Here is a 15,273-nt window from a genome sequence, read left to right on the forward strand (position 1 = left end):
ATAATAATAATAAAACATTAGTTTAAAAATTACAAATGTAGATAAACATCTATAATAACTTATTTTATACTAGATTTAATAATTATCTAATTATACATAAATAAATAAAATAATATTTTGTTTTACATATTTTTTAAATAAAATGAAATTTTAGTTAAAAATTGTGTAAATATAAAATAATTTCATACAATATTTTAGTAATATATTTAATAATATATTTACATTTGATTATATTAGTTTATAAAGCCAGAATAATATGCGGGCATTAAATGTGAAATGTGGTCAATTTGGTTTACTACTTTTGAGAAAGTTTGTGTGTGAGACCATTAAAGGATTAATTTATTCAGTCTGGTGCTCATGCTGGGAAGAGCAGTGAAAAACTAGACTCGTTTAAACAGGTGTTGTGTGTTATATTAAAATCCGGACACCCAGTGAGCAAATCTGATCGCTAATACAAAGTTTATGTATAAAAACACCAATGTCTTGCTGCCCTGTGTGGTGAAGAAGTATAATTACACCGATTGGCTCATTGGATGGGCGTCCAGCAGAGTCCTTTGACCCTTCACCCTGTTTTGTCTCTCTTCAACTGTCTGTGACCCTCTGTCTCTCCCTCCTCGCTCTTAGTTTCACCGCTAAGACGGCTCAGATTAAGACTCTATTTATGTGTGTGAGACAGAGGAAGAGCAGAGAACTTGTTTGCGTGACTTCAGTCATCCCCGTATTACTGAATGCATTCAATAGAGCACCTGTGTGTGTATAAGATGCTTATGAGGGTTTCAGACAAGTGCGTCTCTATTCTTAGCTTTCTAGGGTCTTTGTGCGTAAGCTACCCACTCGAGAGACATTAAAACAAATCATTTTAACAAGGCCATCCTGTTTCGGAAGCCAAAGAGAGCATTTTATCAAGCCTTTGTGATGAATTTGTGACAGTTAGCTACTAGTGTTGACGTATATGCTAGTGTGTGCCTAAAAGTTAATCGATGTCAGTTGCTGTTTGAAATCCCTTTTACTTGCATAATGTGACATATTTCTGAGTGAAAGAAGATATTTGTCAAGAAGAAAAATGTGGTGGGACATTGTGTGATGGGATCGTGATAAATGGGGGCTAAATATCAGAACGTACCAATGCTAGTTCACATTGTATTCATTTAAACGAGTCTGTCCTGTTTCAAGAGCCAAAGAGAGCATTTTATCAAGTTTGTGACACAGTTAGCTACTAGCATTGACGTACGTACGCAAGTGTGCACCTAAAAGTTAGTCAACCTAATGTCAGCTGCTGTTTGAAACCCATTTTATATGAATAATGTGGAAAAAAAAAATTCTGAGTGAAAGAGGATATTTGGCAAGGAAAAAAATGTGGTTGGACTTTTCTAGTGGTTGTTAGCTATTGTGCACCTAAAAGACAAGTCAGTGTCAGTTGTTGTTTGAAACCCATTTTACTTGCAGAATGTGACGTATCTCTGAGGGAAAGAGGTTATTTGACAAGAAAAATTATTTGGCGGGACAGTACATCGTGACAAATAGGCACTAAAGAGCAGAATGTACCAATGCTAGTTGGTAATTATTTGAATGAGACCATCCTGTTTCAAGAGCCAAAGACAGCATTTTATCAAGCCTTTGATGAGTTCAGATTGTGCCATGGCTAGTTCATTAAAACAGTGGCTACTTAGCTACTTGGCTATTAGTTAGCATTAACCATTAGCATGCACATTATGAAGACCGAGGACAATAGCTACAGTATAACAAAGATAAAGTTTAAAAAATTGGTCTAATTCAGTAAGAATAAGGAAGTCCACACTACAACTATAACGATAACGACAAAGGAACGATATTGTTGGAATCGCTTTCAGAACTTTTTTCCAGCTGATAAATGATAAAAACCTTGACAGCCAATCAGAATCCACCTGACTTTAAAGAATTTGAGAATTTGAAGCAGCAGATGAAAAAACAGCAGCTTGTGATTCTAATTGCAATTTGTCCATTGGTTAAATTTAACGATACTATAGCTATCATTAAATTTAACGTAACCCTGCATCTGAAAATGTCTGCTTTATATAGTAGGTGAAAAACAGTATGTGAAAAGAGTAGAACATCCAAATTTGTAGTATTTATAATGTCATTGACAAAAAGTTCTCAAATGACCTACTGCTTCTGACAAAATTTCGAAGTGCGCAACTGATGGACACTTTACTATGCCATGAAGCCTTAGGAGAGGAGTTGTGAATGTGCAAGTCACATGACGATGACAACATTTTTAAGTATGCCAATTTTGATTTTATGTCAAATTTTAGCTACATATTTCAAATCAAGAAAACAGACCACAAATGAATTGAGAGATTTGTTCAATACAATGCTGTCTAAAATGAAAACGTTATTCTCTGTTTGTCACTAGACTAGTAATGGTGGTGATTTTGATTCATCTCATCAATTTAAATCTTTTTGAGCAAAGATTTGTTCAGTGACTCTGGTTTTGCCAGTAGTTTTGGTATCTTTTTGCCTGTTTTGAGTAAATCATTAAATCATGTACTCAACAGTTTTGTTTTTACTAGGGATGTCAGTTTGGTTTGTTTGTTTGAACGACTCTTTGAAAAGAAGAACATTAAGATTGTACTTCGCCAAAGCTTCATCATGCTGTATTTAAAATATATGTGACTAAAGTCGAATAATCCTGCTTGTTTCTTGTATTTGTAGGTGCTGATGGGGAGGGTGAGGTAGCCGTTAGCGTGTCGTGCTCTCAGCTGCTCTTGTATGGCGTGTGGGACGGCGGACTGGCCCGTGACGGCAGTTTGTTATCAAGCACAGAGGAGCCCGCACCTTCACTCCTCTTCCTCATGGTGTCAGATGCTCAAGCCAGGCTGTTCCAGAAAGAGCTGCCTGTGCTGCACACCGTACACACTTCAGGTGAGGCCTGCACTGGAGCATTATGGGTAGGGATCCATTTGAGCTGAAAGTTATGCTTTTCTGTATGGAAATCAAAGTTATTTTTGTCGTCTTGTGTAATGAAGAAACACGTTTCACAAATGACAATTAATACAGACCATAATACAGACAATCAGAAATGTAGCTGTAGTTATTGCGCTTTTGTAGATCACAAGGCACTGTTATAAATTATAAAGCTGCTCTAAATTCTGACTGGATGAAGCATATATGTACAGTAAATACAAACAAATAAAATATCTGTAATTTTTAAACATAAAAAAAAAATAATAATAATTGTAAACACACACCATACACATCAGTTGAATATTTCAAAATATTAAAAAATTTATCTTATATCAATGTGCCAAGTTGCAACATTACTTGGGAACTTTAAACTAGAACTGCATGATATTTTATCTTTTTCTTAAATGCTTTTATTTATTTATTTTTCATTTTATTGTGAAATATTCCAAAAAAAAATAAAAAACATTCTTTAATGTAAAAGTAACAATAAAAATAATAATAATAATTATTATTATTATTGCAATGCATTTTGAATTGTATGGAGCCCTTTAAGGGACATGGTGGTGGAAAAAATTTGGGTGGGAGGAAAAAATGTTTTTCAAGATATTTGCGTTCTCTCGCAAAACCATTTGAATTCAGACAAACTCTTCCTGTTTACTTTACAGATTGCAGTGGTTACAGCTGGTATGTTCACAATGAAGCGGTTCATAGTGTTTTATTTTGAACTTGGACTCAAATAAATTAATACATCAATGCTTAGTTCAAGGCACGGTTTTGGGACATAATAAAAAGCTTAATGTTTTTTAAAAAATCTGATATTATTATCGAAAGGACCAAATTTGATGATAATAAAAGTTGATAAAAATATTAGGCTAATATTAATAACCTTATTAATAATATTACTATTACTACCAGCTGTAACCACTGCAAGCTGTAAAGTAAACAGGAAGAGTTTGTCCGGACTCAAATGGTTTTGCGAGAGAACGCAAAACATTTGAAAAATATTTTGGTAACACTTTATTTTGATAGTCCACTTTAGACATTCTACTAACAGTAAGTAACTTTGCAACTACATGTCAACTAGCAGTCGTTAGAGTATTAGTAGACTGTATGCTTAATATCTTCTAACACTTTATTTTGATGGGTCCACAACATACTGACTATGAGAAACTTTGCAAGTATATGTCAACTTATTCTACTAACCCTAAACCTACCCTACTGAGAGTTAGTAGACATATAGTTGCTAATTAATGAGAATTAGTTGACATGTAGTTGACACGTAGTTACAAAGTTACTTATGGTTAGTAGAATGTCTAATCTGGACTATCGAAATAAAGTGTAACCAATATTTTTTCCTCCCACCCTGAATTATTTCCACTCACCCCGAATTTTTCCCACCACCATGTCCCTTAAAGGGCGCCGTAGAATTGCAATTTTATCAAAAATATTTGATTAGATTTTCCCCAAATTAATATTATTGTTAATAATAATAATAATAATAATAATAATAATAATAATAATAAATGTATTATTATTATTTAAAAGTGCAATAATATTACTACTAATAATAATTGTATTTTATATTATTTTATTATTAAAAATGTAAATGTTTATTATTAATAATTTTAAAGCAAGAAACAATTGATTGTTAAATTTTATTTAAATTTTATTTGATTTTATTATAATAATATTATTTTATTATTTAAAAAAAATCAAATGAAAATCACAATATTTATCAGAAAAATTGTGGCTTATTATCAATAACAATTTTAATAAATAACATTTATTAAAATTAAAAAAAAAACTTAATACATTTAATAATGATAATAATAACATAGAACAACGGTCCAAAATCCTGCTTCTCATAACTTTATAGTAAACATTTAACCATATTTGCTCATTGGCTGTGATTATCACCTAACATTCAGTTTGTACAGACAAATTTATCAAGCTCTGCTTAGTACACACACACACACACACACACACACACACACACACACCCTTGATCTATGTAATGAGAATGCTGCTGGCATGGTGAACCAGTCTTAATGGCACCATGCGGTTATCGCAGCAGTCGGTGCTCATGTGACGAGCCGTCAACCATTGAGTATTAAGGCATTCCCTGCAGTATGTGTGTGAACCGCAAACAGGTGTGTGTGTGTGTGTGTGTGATTGAAGCGGCCGCCATTAAAAGATTAATTAATTCAGTCTGGTGCTCATGTGCTTGGCATTCTAGCAAGAAAGAAAGCTATTTTTATTTTTTTAATTCCTTTTTATTAATTTTGGCCAACCAGTGAGAATTTCTGGATGGATCTTCAAGCATCTGAGCCGAGTTATGTACTGCAGATAAACAAATAAAACAAAGTAAATTAATAAAAAGAAATTAAGAATGTGGTTTCTATTTTTCTATTCTGTTTCCAGGACAGGCCTGTCCGTTCGTCCTGCTGGTGTTGACTGGCCAGTTGGAGGATCTTCAGGCGGCTCTGTTGGCATCTCTCATGGATGTGATTGGCCTGCGACACGGTCAGAGCGATTTGAGTAACTCTCTGTCCTGGTCGGACGGACTGAATCGGCTTCATTGCCACGCACGGGGCGAACATCTCCTGTCCCTGCTGGGACAAAACGTGAAGGACGCTGGACAGGACACGGCAAAGGTCAGTTCATCTGTCTATCCATCTATTGATTCATGCATTCCTTTGTCGGTCGTCCATCTAATCTGCTCCATCCACCCATTGATTTCATTGTTCGTCCATCTATCTATTCTTTTGTACAACCCGAATTCCGGAAATGTTGGGACGTTTTTTTAGATTTGAATAAAATGAAAACTAAAAGACTTTCAAATCACATGAGCCAATATTTTATTCACAATAGAACATAGATAGCATAACAAATGTTTAAACTGAGAAATTTTACGATTTTATGCACAAAATAAGCTCATTTCAAATTTGATGCCTGCTACAGGTCACAAAATAGTTGGGATGGGCGCATGTTTACCATGGTGTAGTATCTCCATTTCTTTTCAAAACAGTTTGAAGACGTCTGCACTGTTTCCCACAGGATTTTGTGACACTTGTGGCGGCAGGTGACGTCACATATTCATTTGCATATTTATGATGTCATTGCGTCAAGTTTGCGTTTTGGCACTTCAGATTTTCTACTCCACGAACTATCACATACTGTAATACAACTGAATGCCCAATAAAGCTGTTCACATTTACATATTTTCTGTTGTCATACATAAAACAGATATAAATAGTGACTAATCACGACCCATTAATACTACATGTTAACCAGAAATCACTCTCACTATACTCCTTAAATCCTGATTTATAATCGCGACATCGCCTGATTAAAATCAACATACATCTACACTAAAAAGCGACTATATGCGGTGGTTTTGGCAATATTACCATTTTGTCTTATTCAGCGCACTGCCTACGTCCAGAGATGGACAAAGTACACAACTCCATTACTTGAGTGAAAGTACAGATACTGCTGGTCAAATATTACTCCATTCCAAGTAAAAGTTGTAAAGACAGATTTTTACTTAAGTAAAAGTACAGAAGTACTTGCTTTTAAAAGTACTTAAGTACCAAAAATAAATTTCCTTTTTTATGTCAATGCACTGTTTTATTATTGTTGTACGTAATACTTGCAATACCTCTGAAGCAACTTACAACACATTACACCTACTGAATACACTGACTAGCTTGTAGTATCTTTGGAATAGAGAGCTTTTAGAATTTTAAAACAAAACAAACAAAAAAACAAAATTATTATTTAACACCCCTTCCCACCCCCACAAAAGCAGGATGGTAGTGATCTCACACAGCTCTTACAGTGTGTGCACACATCTATGTGTAGCCATTCATCCACATTTGAACAGAGTGGACAGTGAAATCCTGTAAATACAGAGTGATAAGGAAGAAGAAGAAAAAAATCACACCTGCTTTAAAACCCAGCAACACAACTGTAGCTGTATAACTTTACAACAGCAACACTGCTTTAACAAAAAAGCAAAACAGCAAGACTTATTTGACATCAAAACAAAAAAATAATCTCTCTCACGGTACTTTGATGTCACACACAGAACGGTCTGCAGTGCTGCTTCAAGTCCAACACCTGTGTTTTATTAGGAGACACACAACAGTTCTTCTGTGGCTTTATAGGTAATATTTACACGTACACAATTTAGCAAAATCAGACAATATTGTGTCTAAAATATACCACATTATTAACTTTTTTATTATTGAATTGTTGTAAATGAATATCACATTTGCATCTGGTCAGTGTTCAAAAAAATGCTGGGAAATCACTTCATGTAGCCCTACAAGAGTGATTGCTGATAAAAAGAAAGTCAAGTTTTGGAGAAGAAAAAAAACACCCACTGACTTTCAGAGCTGCTACTTAGTAATGATTTTCTACTTCGAGGACCTTGATAGAAATGTAGTGGAGTGAAAAATACAATATTTGTCTTTCAAATGTAGTGAAGTTAAAGTCATAAGTTTCCAGAAAAAATAATACTCAAGTAAAGTACAGGTACTCAAAAAGTGTACTTAAGTACAATACTCAAGTAAATGTACTTAGTTACTGTCCGCCTCTGCCTACGTCTGAGTAACAAACTGAGTATTTTAACAGACGAATTACGTTCAAATTTAACAGTCCAAACAGTCAGTAAGCGACAGGTGCTTGGAAATGCTGTTTTGTACTCATTTACTGACAAGTCTGCTGCGGTACAGCCAACTGAATGCGCTGCTCCTCTGCCGCTCGCTGCACAGAACAGACGCCAAGAGAAGCGACACTGCGCCGGGAGAGTCAGACCTCGCACTCGCGGGGCAGTACTGGCAACATCTTCCAACTGAATGAAAGCTACATTTTTTTTTCAAAAAAGTCGCTAGGTTTGTCAGTGTGTACCTTTTATGGAAAAAAGCCGCTAAAAGGGTCTGAAAGTTGCTAAATATTGTGCAAATGGCGCTCGTGTGTGTGAGACGCGGGAGCTGATGGCAGGGGGCGGTAGGTATTTGTGGCGGTTGATGTGGATATTGTGGTGGCCCACCACAAATAAATCAACATATGGTAAACCCTGCGTCTGGGCATTGAGGTTATGAGTTTCTGGAGTTTTGGTGTTGGAATTTGGTCCCATTCTTGCTCTCTAGCTGCTGAAGAGTTCGTGGTCGTCTTTGACGTATTTTTCGTTTGATGATGCACCAAGTGTTCTCTATAGCTGAAAGATCTGGACTGCAGGAAGGCCAATTCAGCACCCGGACTCTTCTACTACGAAGTCTTGCTGTTGTAATAGCTGCAATATGTGGTTTTGCATTGTCCTGCTGAAATGCATGTCCTCTGGAGGGGAGCATATGTTGCTCTAAAACCTTTATATACCTTTCTGCATTCATAGTGCCTTCCAAAACATGCAAGCTGCCCATACTGTATGCACTTATGCACCCCCATACCATCAGAGATGCTAGCTTTTGAACTGAATGCTGATAACACGCTGGAAGGTCTCACTCCTCTTTAGCCCGGAGGACACGGTGTCCGTGATTTCCAACAAGAATGTCAAATTTGGACTCGTCTGACCATAGAACATTTTTCCACTTTGAAACAGTCCATTTTAAATGAGCCTTGGCCCACAGGACACGACGGCACTTCTGGACCATGTTCACATATGGCTTCCTTTTTGCATGATAGAGCTTTAGTAGGCATCTGCAGATGGCACAGCGGATTGTGTTTACCGACAGTGGTTTCTGGAAGTATTCCCGGGCCCATTTAGTAATGTCAATGACAGAATCATGCCGATGAGTGATGCAGTGTCGGCTGAGGGCCCGAAGACCACGGACATCCAACAAAGGTCTTCGGCCTTGTCCCTTACGCACAGAGATTTCTCCAGTTTCTCTGAATCTTTTGATGATGTTATGCACTGTAGATGATGAGATTTGCAAAGCCTTTGCAATTTGACGTTGAGGAACGTTGTTTTTGCAGTATTCCACAATCTTTTTATGCACACTTTCACAGATTGGAGAGCCTCTGCCCATCTTTACTTCTGAGAGACTCTGCCTCTCTAAGACATCCCTTTTATAGCTAGACCTGATGTCAATTAACTTAATTAGTTGCTAGATGTTCTCCCAGCTGAATCTTTTCAAAATTGCTTGCTTTTGCAGCCCTTTGTTGCCCCTGTGCCAACTTTTTGAAGACCTGTAAAATTTTAAATGAGCTCATTTAGTGGCAAAAAAGTGTACAATTTCTCAGTTTAAACATTTATGTTCTCTATGTTCTATTGTGAATAAAATATTGGTTTATGTGATTTGAAAGTGTTTTTGTTTTCATTTTATTCAAATTTAAAAACCGTCCCAACATTTCCGGAATTCGGGTTGTACATCCATCCATCTATGCATTTCTCTGCCTGTCCTTCCATCTATTTATTTTACTGTCCATCCATCCTTCAGGTTCTTTCATTATTTAATCTATTCATATGGTGTGTTCACACAAAAGGCAAATGTAATTATTTGCGCGAGTGGATTACATTCAAGGTCAATGCAAAGATGTGAATAGAGTAGAGGCGAATTCGCGCTGGGCAACGCAAATTATACACTATATTCGCCTCAATCACGTCTTCCGCACAAGTTGAAAAATTTCAACTCGAGCAGAAAATTTGCATGAAAATTCGCAGGCGGCTGTCATCCAAGCGCAGTTCCTGGAGAATGACGGTGAAATTCACAGAGTTGTGTGCGCCTCTTTTTATTTGCACGAGTAACATCCCACGGGTAATCTAGAGCAAGTGACGTGATGCAAATATTTGCTTTGTGTTTAGTAGGAACACACCATTAAAGGGTTAGTTCACCCAAAAATGAAAATTATGTCATTAATTACTCACCCTAATGTAATTTCAAACCCATATGTTTCAAACCCATAAGACCTTCATTCATCTTTGGAACACAAATTAAGATATTTTTGATGGAATCTGAGAGCTGTCTGACTCTCCCATAGACAGCAATACAACTGAAATGTTCCCAAGTCCAGAAACGTAGCAAGGAGATCGGTAAAATAATCTATGTGACATCACTGGTTCAACCGTAATTTTACGAAGCTACGAGAATACTTTTTGTGCGCAAAAGAAAAAAAAAAAAAGATTTTATTCAAGAATTCGTCTCCTCCGTGTCACCCTGGTGCCATTTTGGAGAGTATCCACTGAACGTAAACAATGTATGCTGTTCTGTCAGCTGCATCACACGGATATGTTGTTTTCGTTCCGATCAAATCACAACAACGTAGGAAACATATCTGGCGTGACGCAGCTGACACAGAACAGTATACACTGTTTACATCCAGTGGATACTCTCCAAAATGGCGCTAGGGTGACACGGAGGAGACGAATTGTTGAATAAAGTCGTTATTTATTTATTTTTTACTTTTGCGCACAAAAAGTCTTCTCGTAGCTTCGTAAAATTACAGTTGAACCCCTGATGTCACATGGATTATTTTACCGATCTCTTTGCTATGTTGCTGGACTTGGGAACATTTCAGTTGTATTGATGTCTATGGGAGGGTCCGAGAGCTCTCAGATTCCATCAAAAATATCTTAATTTGTGTTCCGAAGATGAACGAAGGTCTTACGGATTTGAAACGACATGAGGGTGAGTAATTAATGACAAAATTTTCATTTTTGGGTGAACTTAACCCTTCTTTCATCTACTTTCATTCTTTTGTCCATCATCTGTTCTTTTGTCCATCCATCCAGGCATTCATTCATTCATCCTTCCTTCCTTCCATCCATCAATTTTTGTCCGTCTGTCCATTGATTGCATTGTCTACCTACCTATTCATTTATCTGTCCTTCCATCTTTCCATCTATTTCCATCAATTTCTCTTACTCCATCTATTTGTCTGTCCATCCATTCATTCTTTTGTCCATAAATCCACCTCATCTGTTTGTTCTTCCATCCATTCCTTGGTATGGCCATTCAGTCCTGTCCTTCAGTACATCCTTCATTCCTTTCATCCTTTCATTCATTCGTCAGTTTCATCCTATCATTCTTTCATTAATTCTTCCATCTATCCAATTTATTTGTCTATCTTTTTGTTTATCCATCAGTCCATCCATCTACTCCTTTTTTCTGTCCATCCTTCAGTTTCTTTAATCCTATCATATTTTTTTTAGTTTCTTTAATCTTTAATTCATTATTTTGTCCTTTGATTCGTTCAGTCATTCATCCATACATCGATCATTCCTTTGTCCATCCATCCAGTTTTTTTTCCATCCATTCTTTGTCCATTCGTACATTGATTTCATTGTCCATCTACCTATTCCTTTGTCCGTTATTCCATCTTTCCATCTCTTTGTCTGTCCATCCACCTATTCTTTTCTCTTTGTCAGTCCTTCCATCCATTCCTTTGTCTCTCCATTCATCTGTCCTTCAGTACATCCTTCATTTTTTCATCCTTTCATTCATTCTTCAGTCTCTCTTATCATCCATCTACCCATCCATCCATCCATCCATCATTAATTCTTCCATCCATCCAATTTCTGTCTTTTTGTTTATCCATCATTCCATCCATCTGTTCCTTTTTTCTGTCCATCCTTCACTTTCTTTCATCTATTTTTTTTCTTAAATCTTTAATCTATTTTGTCCATTAAATCATTCATTCATTCATTCAGTCATTCATCCATATATTGTTTATTCCTTTGTCCGTCCATCCATCCATCCTTAATTTCTTTATCCATCCATCTTTCCTTCATTCCTTTGTCTATCTGTCCATTCATCTGTCCAACCGTCATTCCTTTGTCTATCTGGACATTCATTTGTCCTTCTATACATCCAGCCATTCATTTGCCCCTCTCCATCGCTTCCTCTTTCAGTGTTCAATGGGTTGGCCAGATATTGGCAGGAATTTGAGTGCAGGCGTGATAGAGGCACCAGTGGAATTATACGGCCCAATATAAGAGCAGGAGTGAGGTTAGCCATGGTCCATGGAGGCTGTGCTGGTGTGTAGATATGGGACAGAGAAGGAAACTTGGCTGCCTTTACGGATAGTAGCTGAGCGGTTCCCTCTCTCTCGGGTTCTGTGGAAGTGGCCGTTGTGTCACTCTCTCCAGAGGCTTTATGACGTGGGCGGGGGTTCATAGCTGCTGCATTTTGGGGGTCCTACAACTTTAGTACGTTTGTGGGTCTTTTTTGGGGCAACATCTGCGTGTGGGCGTCAGGACTCTTGGGGCGTGACACGTTTCTTTCTTTTTCGGTTTCAATGGTGCCAGCTGGCAGCAATGGAAGTAGGCCACCTCAGACGCGTTCTCCTTTCTTTCTTTTCTTGCGTTTTACGAGCTGGCTCAGCGCTCAACAGCGATGGAGCCCGGTTAGTCGCCCTAAACAGGCAGCACATGGCGTCGCTCTTCTCACTTTTCATTTTCCTTCTGAACCCATATCGCCCTCAAGTCTACTGGCACTTTGAGTCCATCATGTTTGCTCTCTTTACATTTTTCCCAACCTATATTTACAATCCTATTTTGAACAAAATCAAATGTAATTTGTACGCTTGAATGAAAACCATCCGAGTATCCAAAGCTGTTGACCTTCTCCTAGCCAATGAGAAGGTCAATATGTTCGGATAGTCCAACCACAGGGAGTTGGAGTATCTCCAGCTGTTTCGATTCCGATCTGACCTGATTCACTTTTCCCCAGCAGGAGAACACAAGTGGGACCAGCAGCTGGCTGAGAGAGCCAACAGTCAGAAGACCCCTCCGGAGCCACAGCCGGCAACAGAGCTCACCACGCAGGTACTGGATTTGATGTTTCATGCCAAGTGGCCCCAAATATGATGACACCTGAAATATGGTAAATAGGGAGCTATATATTTTCATGCATTCAGGTTCATTGAAAATGTTTAAAAATTATAAAAATGTGAGAGAGAGTGCTGCAGTGATGACTTATTTTTGTAGTCCAACCCAGTAGTTGACATCACGCTGCTTCCTTCAACAAAAACCCAGTTGGATTTTTCCATTGGCCTTTGTATTATTGCAGAAAATAAGCAGTGTGACTGACAAAAGTTTATGATTCTTACATGTTGCGTTCATCATGATAATCTTCACAAAATAACACAACTTTTATGAATTTTTGAAGCCTAAATACAAGCGAGTAAATCACTTCAGCATGACCTGTTCAAGGTTTAGTTCTCTGGCATTTCTTTCTGCAATTTCTTTGGCAATTGTTTATTTTTATTTTTATTTTTTAAATTTATTAATGCTAAATTTTACTTTGAACAATGATGGAGCTATGCTTGACCCATCGTCTTAGCAGCATATAAAATAGAAATAGCTCTGGTTTGAAGTATTCCAGCTGATGTAGCCTATTAATCTTTTCCAATAAGTTTAAATTGATTTTTACCTTTTTATGGGCATATTTTACCTTTTATAAAGCCATTATTTATTTATTTTCTTCTAAAAATCACCTTTTGAGTCTTTAATAAGTCAGTAAGACATTTGGGCTGTTACCAAGCAAATTAAGTCAGTATTGAGACAATTCATCTTTCCAGTGCAGAGGAAACACAGAAGCTGCATCGGAATGGCATTTAGATGCTTTCACACACTGTTTATTGCAGCTCAGAGAGACATGTGATGCTTTAAAGGTGCTGTATGTAGGATTGACACCGAGTGGTTGAAATAGGTATTGCAGTTCAAATTCAAAATATTGGAGACGTTTTTTTCACCCGGCCCCTCCTCCTCAGACTTGACGCACACGCAGGTTGCCAGATTAACGACACCAACAGGAACGAGCGCACATGAGGCTGAATACAATTAAATACGCTGTGTTTTCCACCAACTGGCAACCCGCGGTGCCGAAATTCAATTGGGTAAACTGGCAGTGGGCAGGTTTCACAAACCATAACAAACACAGACATTCCGGGCCGGAATGCACATTTTCAAAGAAGAATAACTGACTGTAGCATTGTTTTTCAGATAAACAAGTATGTTAATTTAGCATGTTTCTTAAATATCTGCAAACATATTATGGTATTTTTATGCTTTAGTAGAGTCAAAATCCTACATACAGCACCTTTAACCTGCAGTTACAAATGCATAAATAACGTTTTCATATTTTAAACCTTAAACGTTGACAACTGATGTTTGAAATTAATAAAAATAAAAATAATAATAATTAAAACATACTTTAAATGTGAAATTAAATAAAATGCCTCATTCATTCATTCATTCAAATTAAAACCGCCAGCAGGTGGCAGCAAGTCACTGTTAATAAGTGAGTCATTGCAATTGAACAAATCATTTAAATCGGGAACGAAACCGTCATGTTGCTCAGAGATGCAAAATAGTGTTTGGAATTATTTTTATAGTCGAAATTGAGCAAAAACAGGCAATATACTGTCTAAAACTAGGGATGCATCGATCTGATACTCAGGATCGGTATCGGCTCCGATACGGTAAAAAAAATACGGTAAAATCATCCTCCATTCAGCATTCAAACTGCGTGTCACGTTCTGTTACTACAGTCAAAACGATGAAACTCTCTTCAAGAGTGCACAGAAACTGAGGTTTAAAACTGTTAAAAGAAAAGGCTCAAGAAAGTATCGCACAGATTTAATACACTACGCATCAATATCTCTTCCCTTTGTTCTTTGAACTTTTCTATGTGGAATCAGAGGGCTGCGCAGCCTGCGCGCCATCTCAGTGTTGTTTCAAGTGCATCATTCTGCGCACGGGATGTGCGTAAGCGCTTTGTGCTGCTCTGTATTGGAGCCTTTCATATTATAATACTTTTCTGCGCAATGAAAGATTATTAATAGTCTTTCTTGTTCTGTCCTATCTATCATATGTTGCTGCCTTCATTAACTGTGCTATACATTTAAAAGAAATGTATTTTAATTTTATAGTATATATTTATATATAAACACATTTGCTTGTTTTTTCATTAATGCATTTTAGAACACTACAAAGAGCAATGTGTAACATTTTACCAGATTTAGTCCTACACTTATTCACGTATATTTATATATCACGTATATAATAAAAATGTTTCACCAGTAGAATGTGTATGCATGTGTATATATATGTGTGTTCTGAAGATGAACAAAGGTCTTACCCATTCAGAAAAACATTAATTTCAGGATGATGGAATCAGAAGTGCTAAAATGCTCTACAAAAATGTCATCCCACCATCACTCTATTCTTTTCTTTACAGAACTAAAAAGTGCACTAAAGTCAAAAGAAATATTATAGATATAACAAATAAAACAACAAAACCAGTCTTTAGAAGGTGGAATGCAACCGTAATTATGTAAAATTCTAAAAATATTACCTTTTTTCTGACATTTTTGTGGACCACT

General features: G+C 36.9%; 1 protein-coding gene across 3 annotated transcripts in view; it reads left to right on the top strand.

Annotated features, from left to right (window-relative positions):
• The window catches only part of senp7b (SUMO specific peptidase 7b), a 47,925-nt gene that overhangs the window by 22,673 nt on the left and 9,979 nt on the right, over positions 1-15,273 (top strand). For 2 of the 3 annotated variants that reach the window (XM_058760461.1, XM_058760463.1), the window contains exons 11-13: positions 2,692-2,901; positions 5,365-5,597; positions 12,618-12,712. In XM_058760461.1, coding sequence (XP_058616444.1) covers positions 2,692-2,901; positions 5,365-5,597; positions 12,618-12,712 — 538 coding nt within the window. The remainder of the gene's footprint in view (positions 1-2,691; positions 2,902-5,364; positions 5,598-12,617; positions 12,713-15,273) is intronic. The other variant, XM_058760462.1, reaches the window with a different exon arrangement.

The sequence above is a fragment of the Onychostoma macrolepis genome, chromosome 22, assembly GCF_012432095.1.
Source record: "Onychostoma macrolepis isolate SWU-2019 chromosome 22, ASM1243209v1, whole genome shotgun sequence".
In the NCBI taxonomy this organism is placed as follows: Eukaryota; Metazoa; Chordata; class Actinopteri; order Cypriniformes; family Cyprinidae; genus Onychostoma; species Onychostoma macrolepis.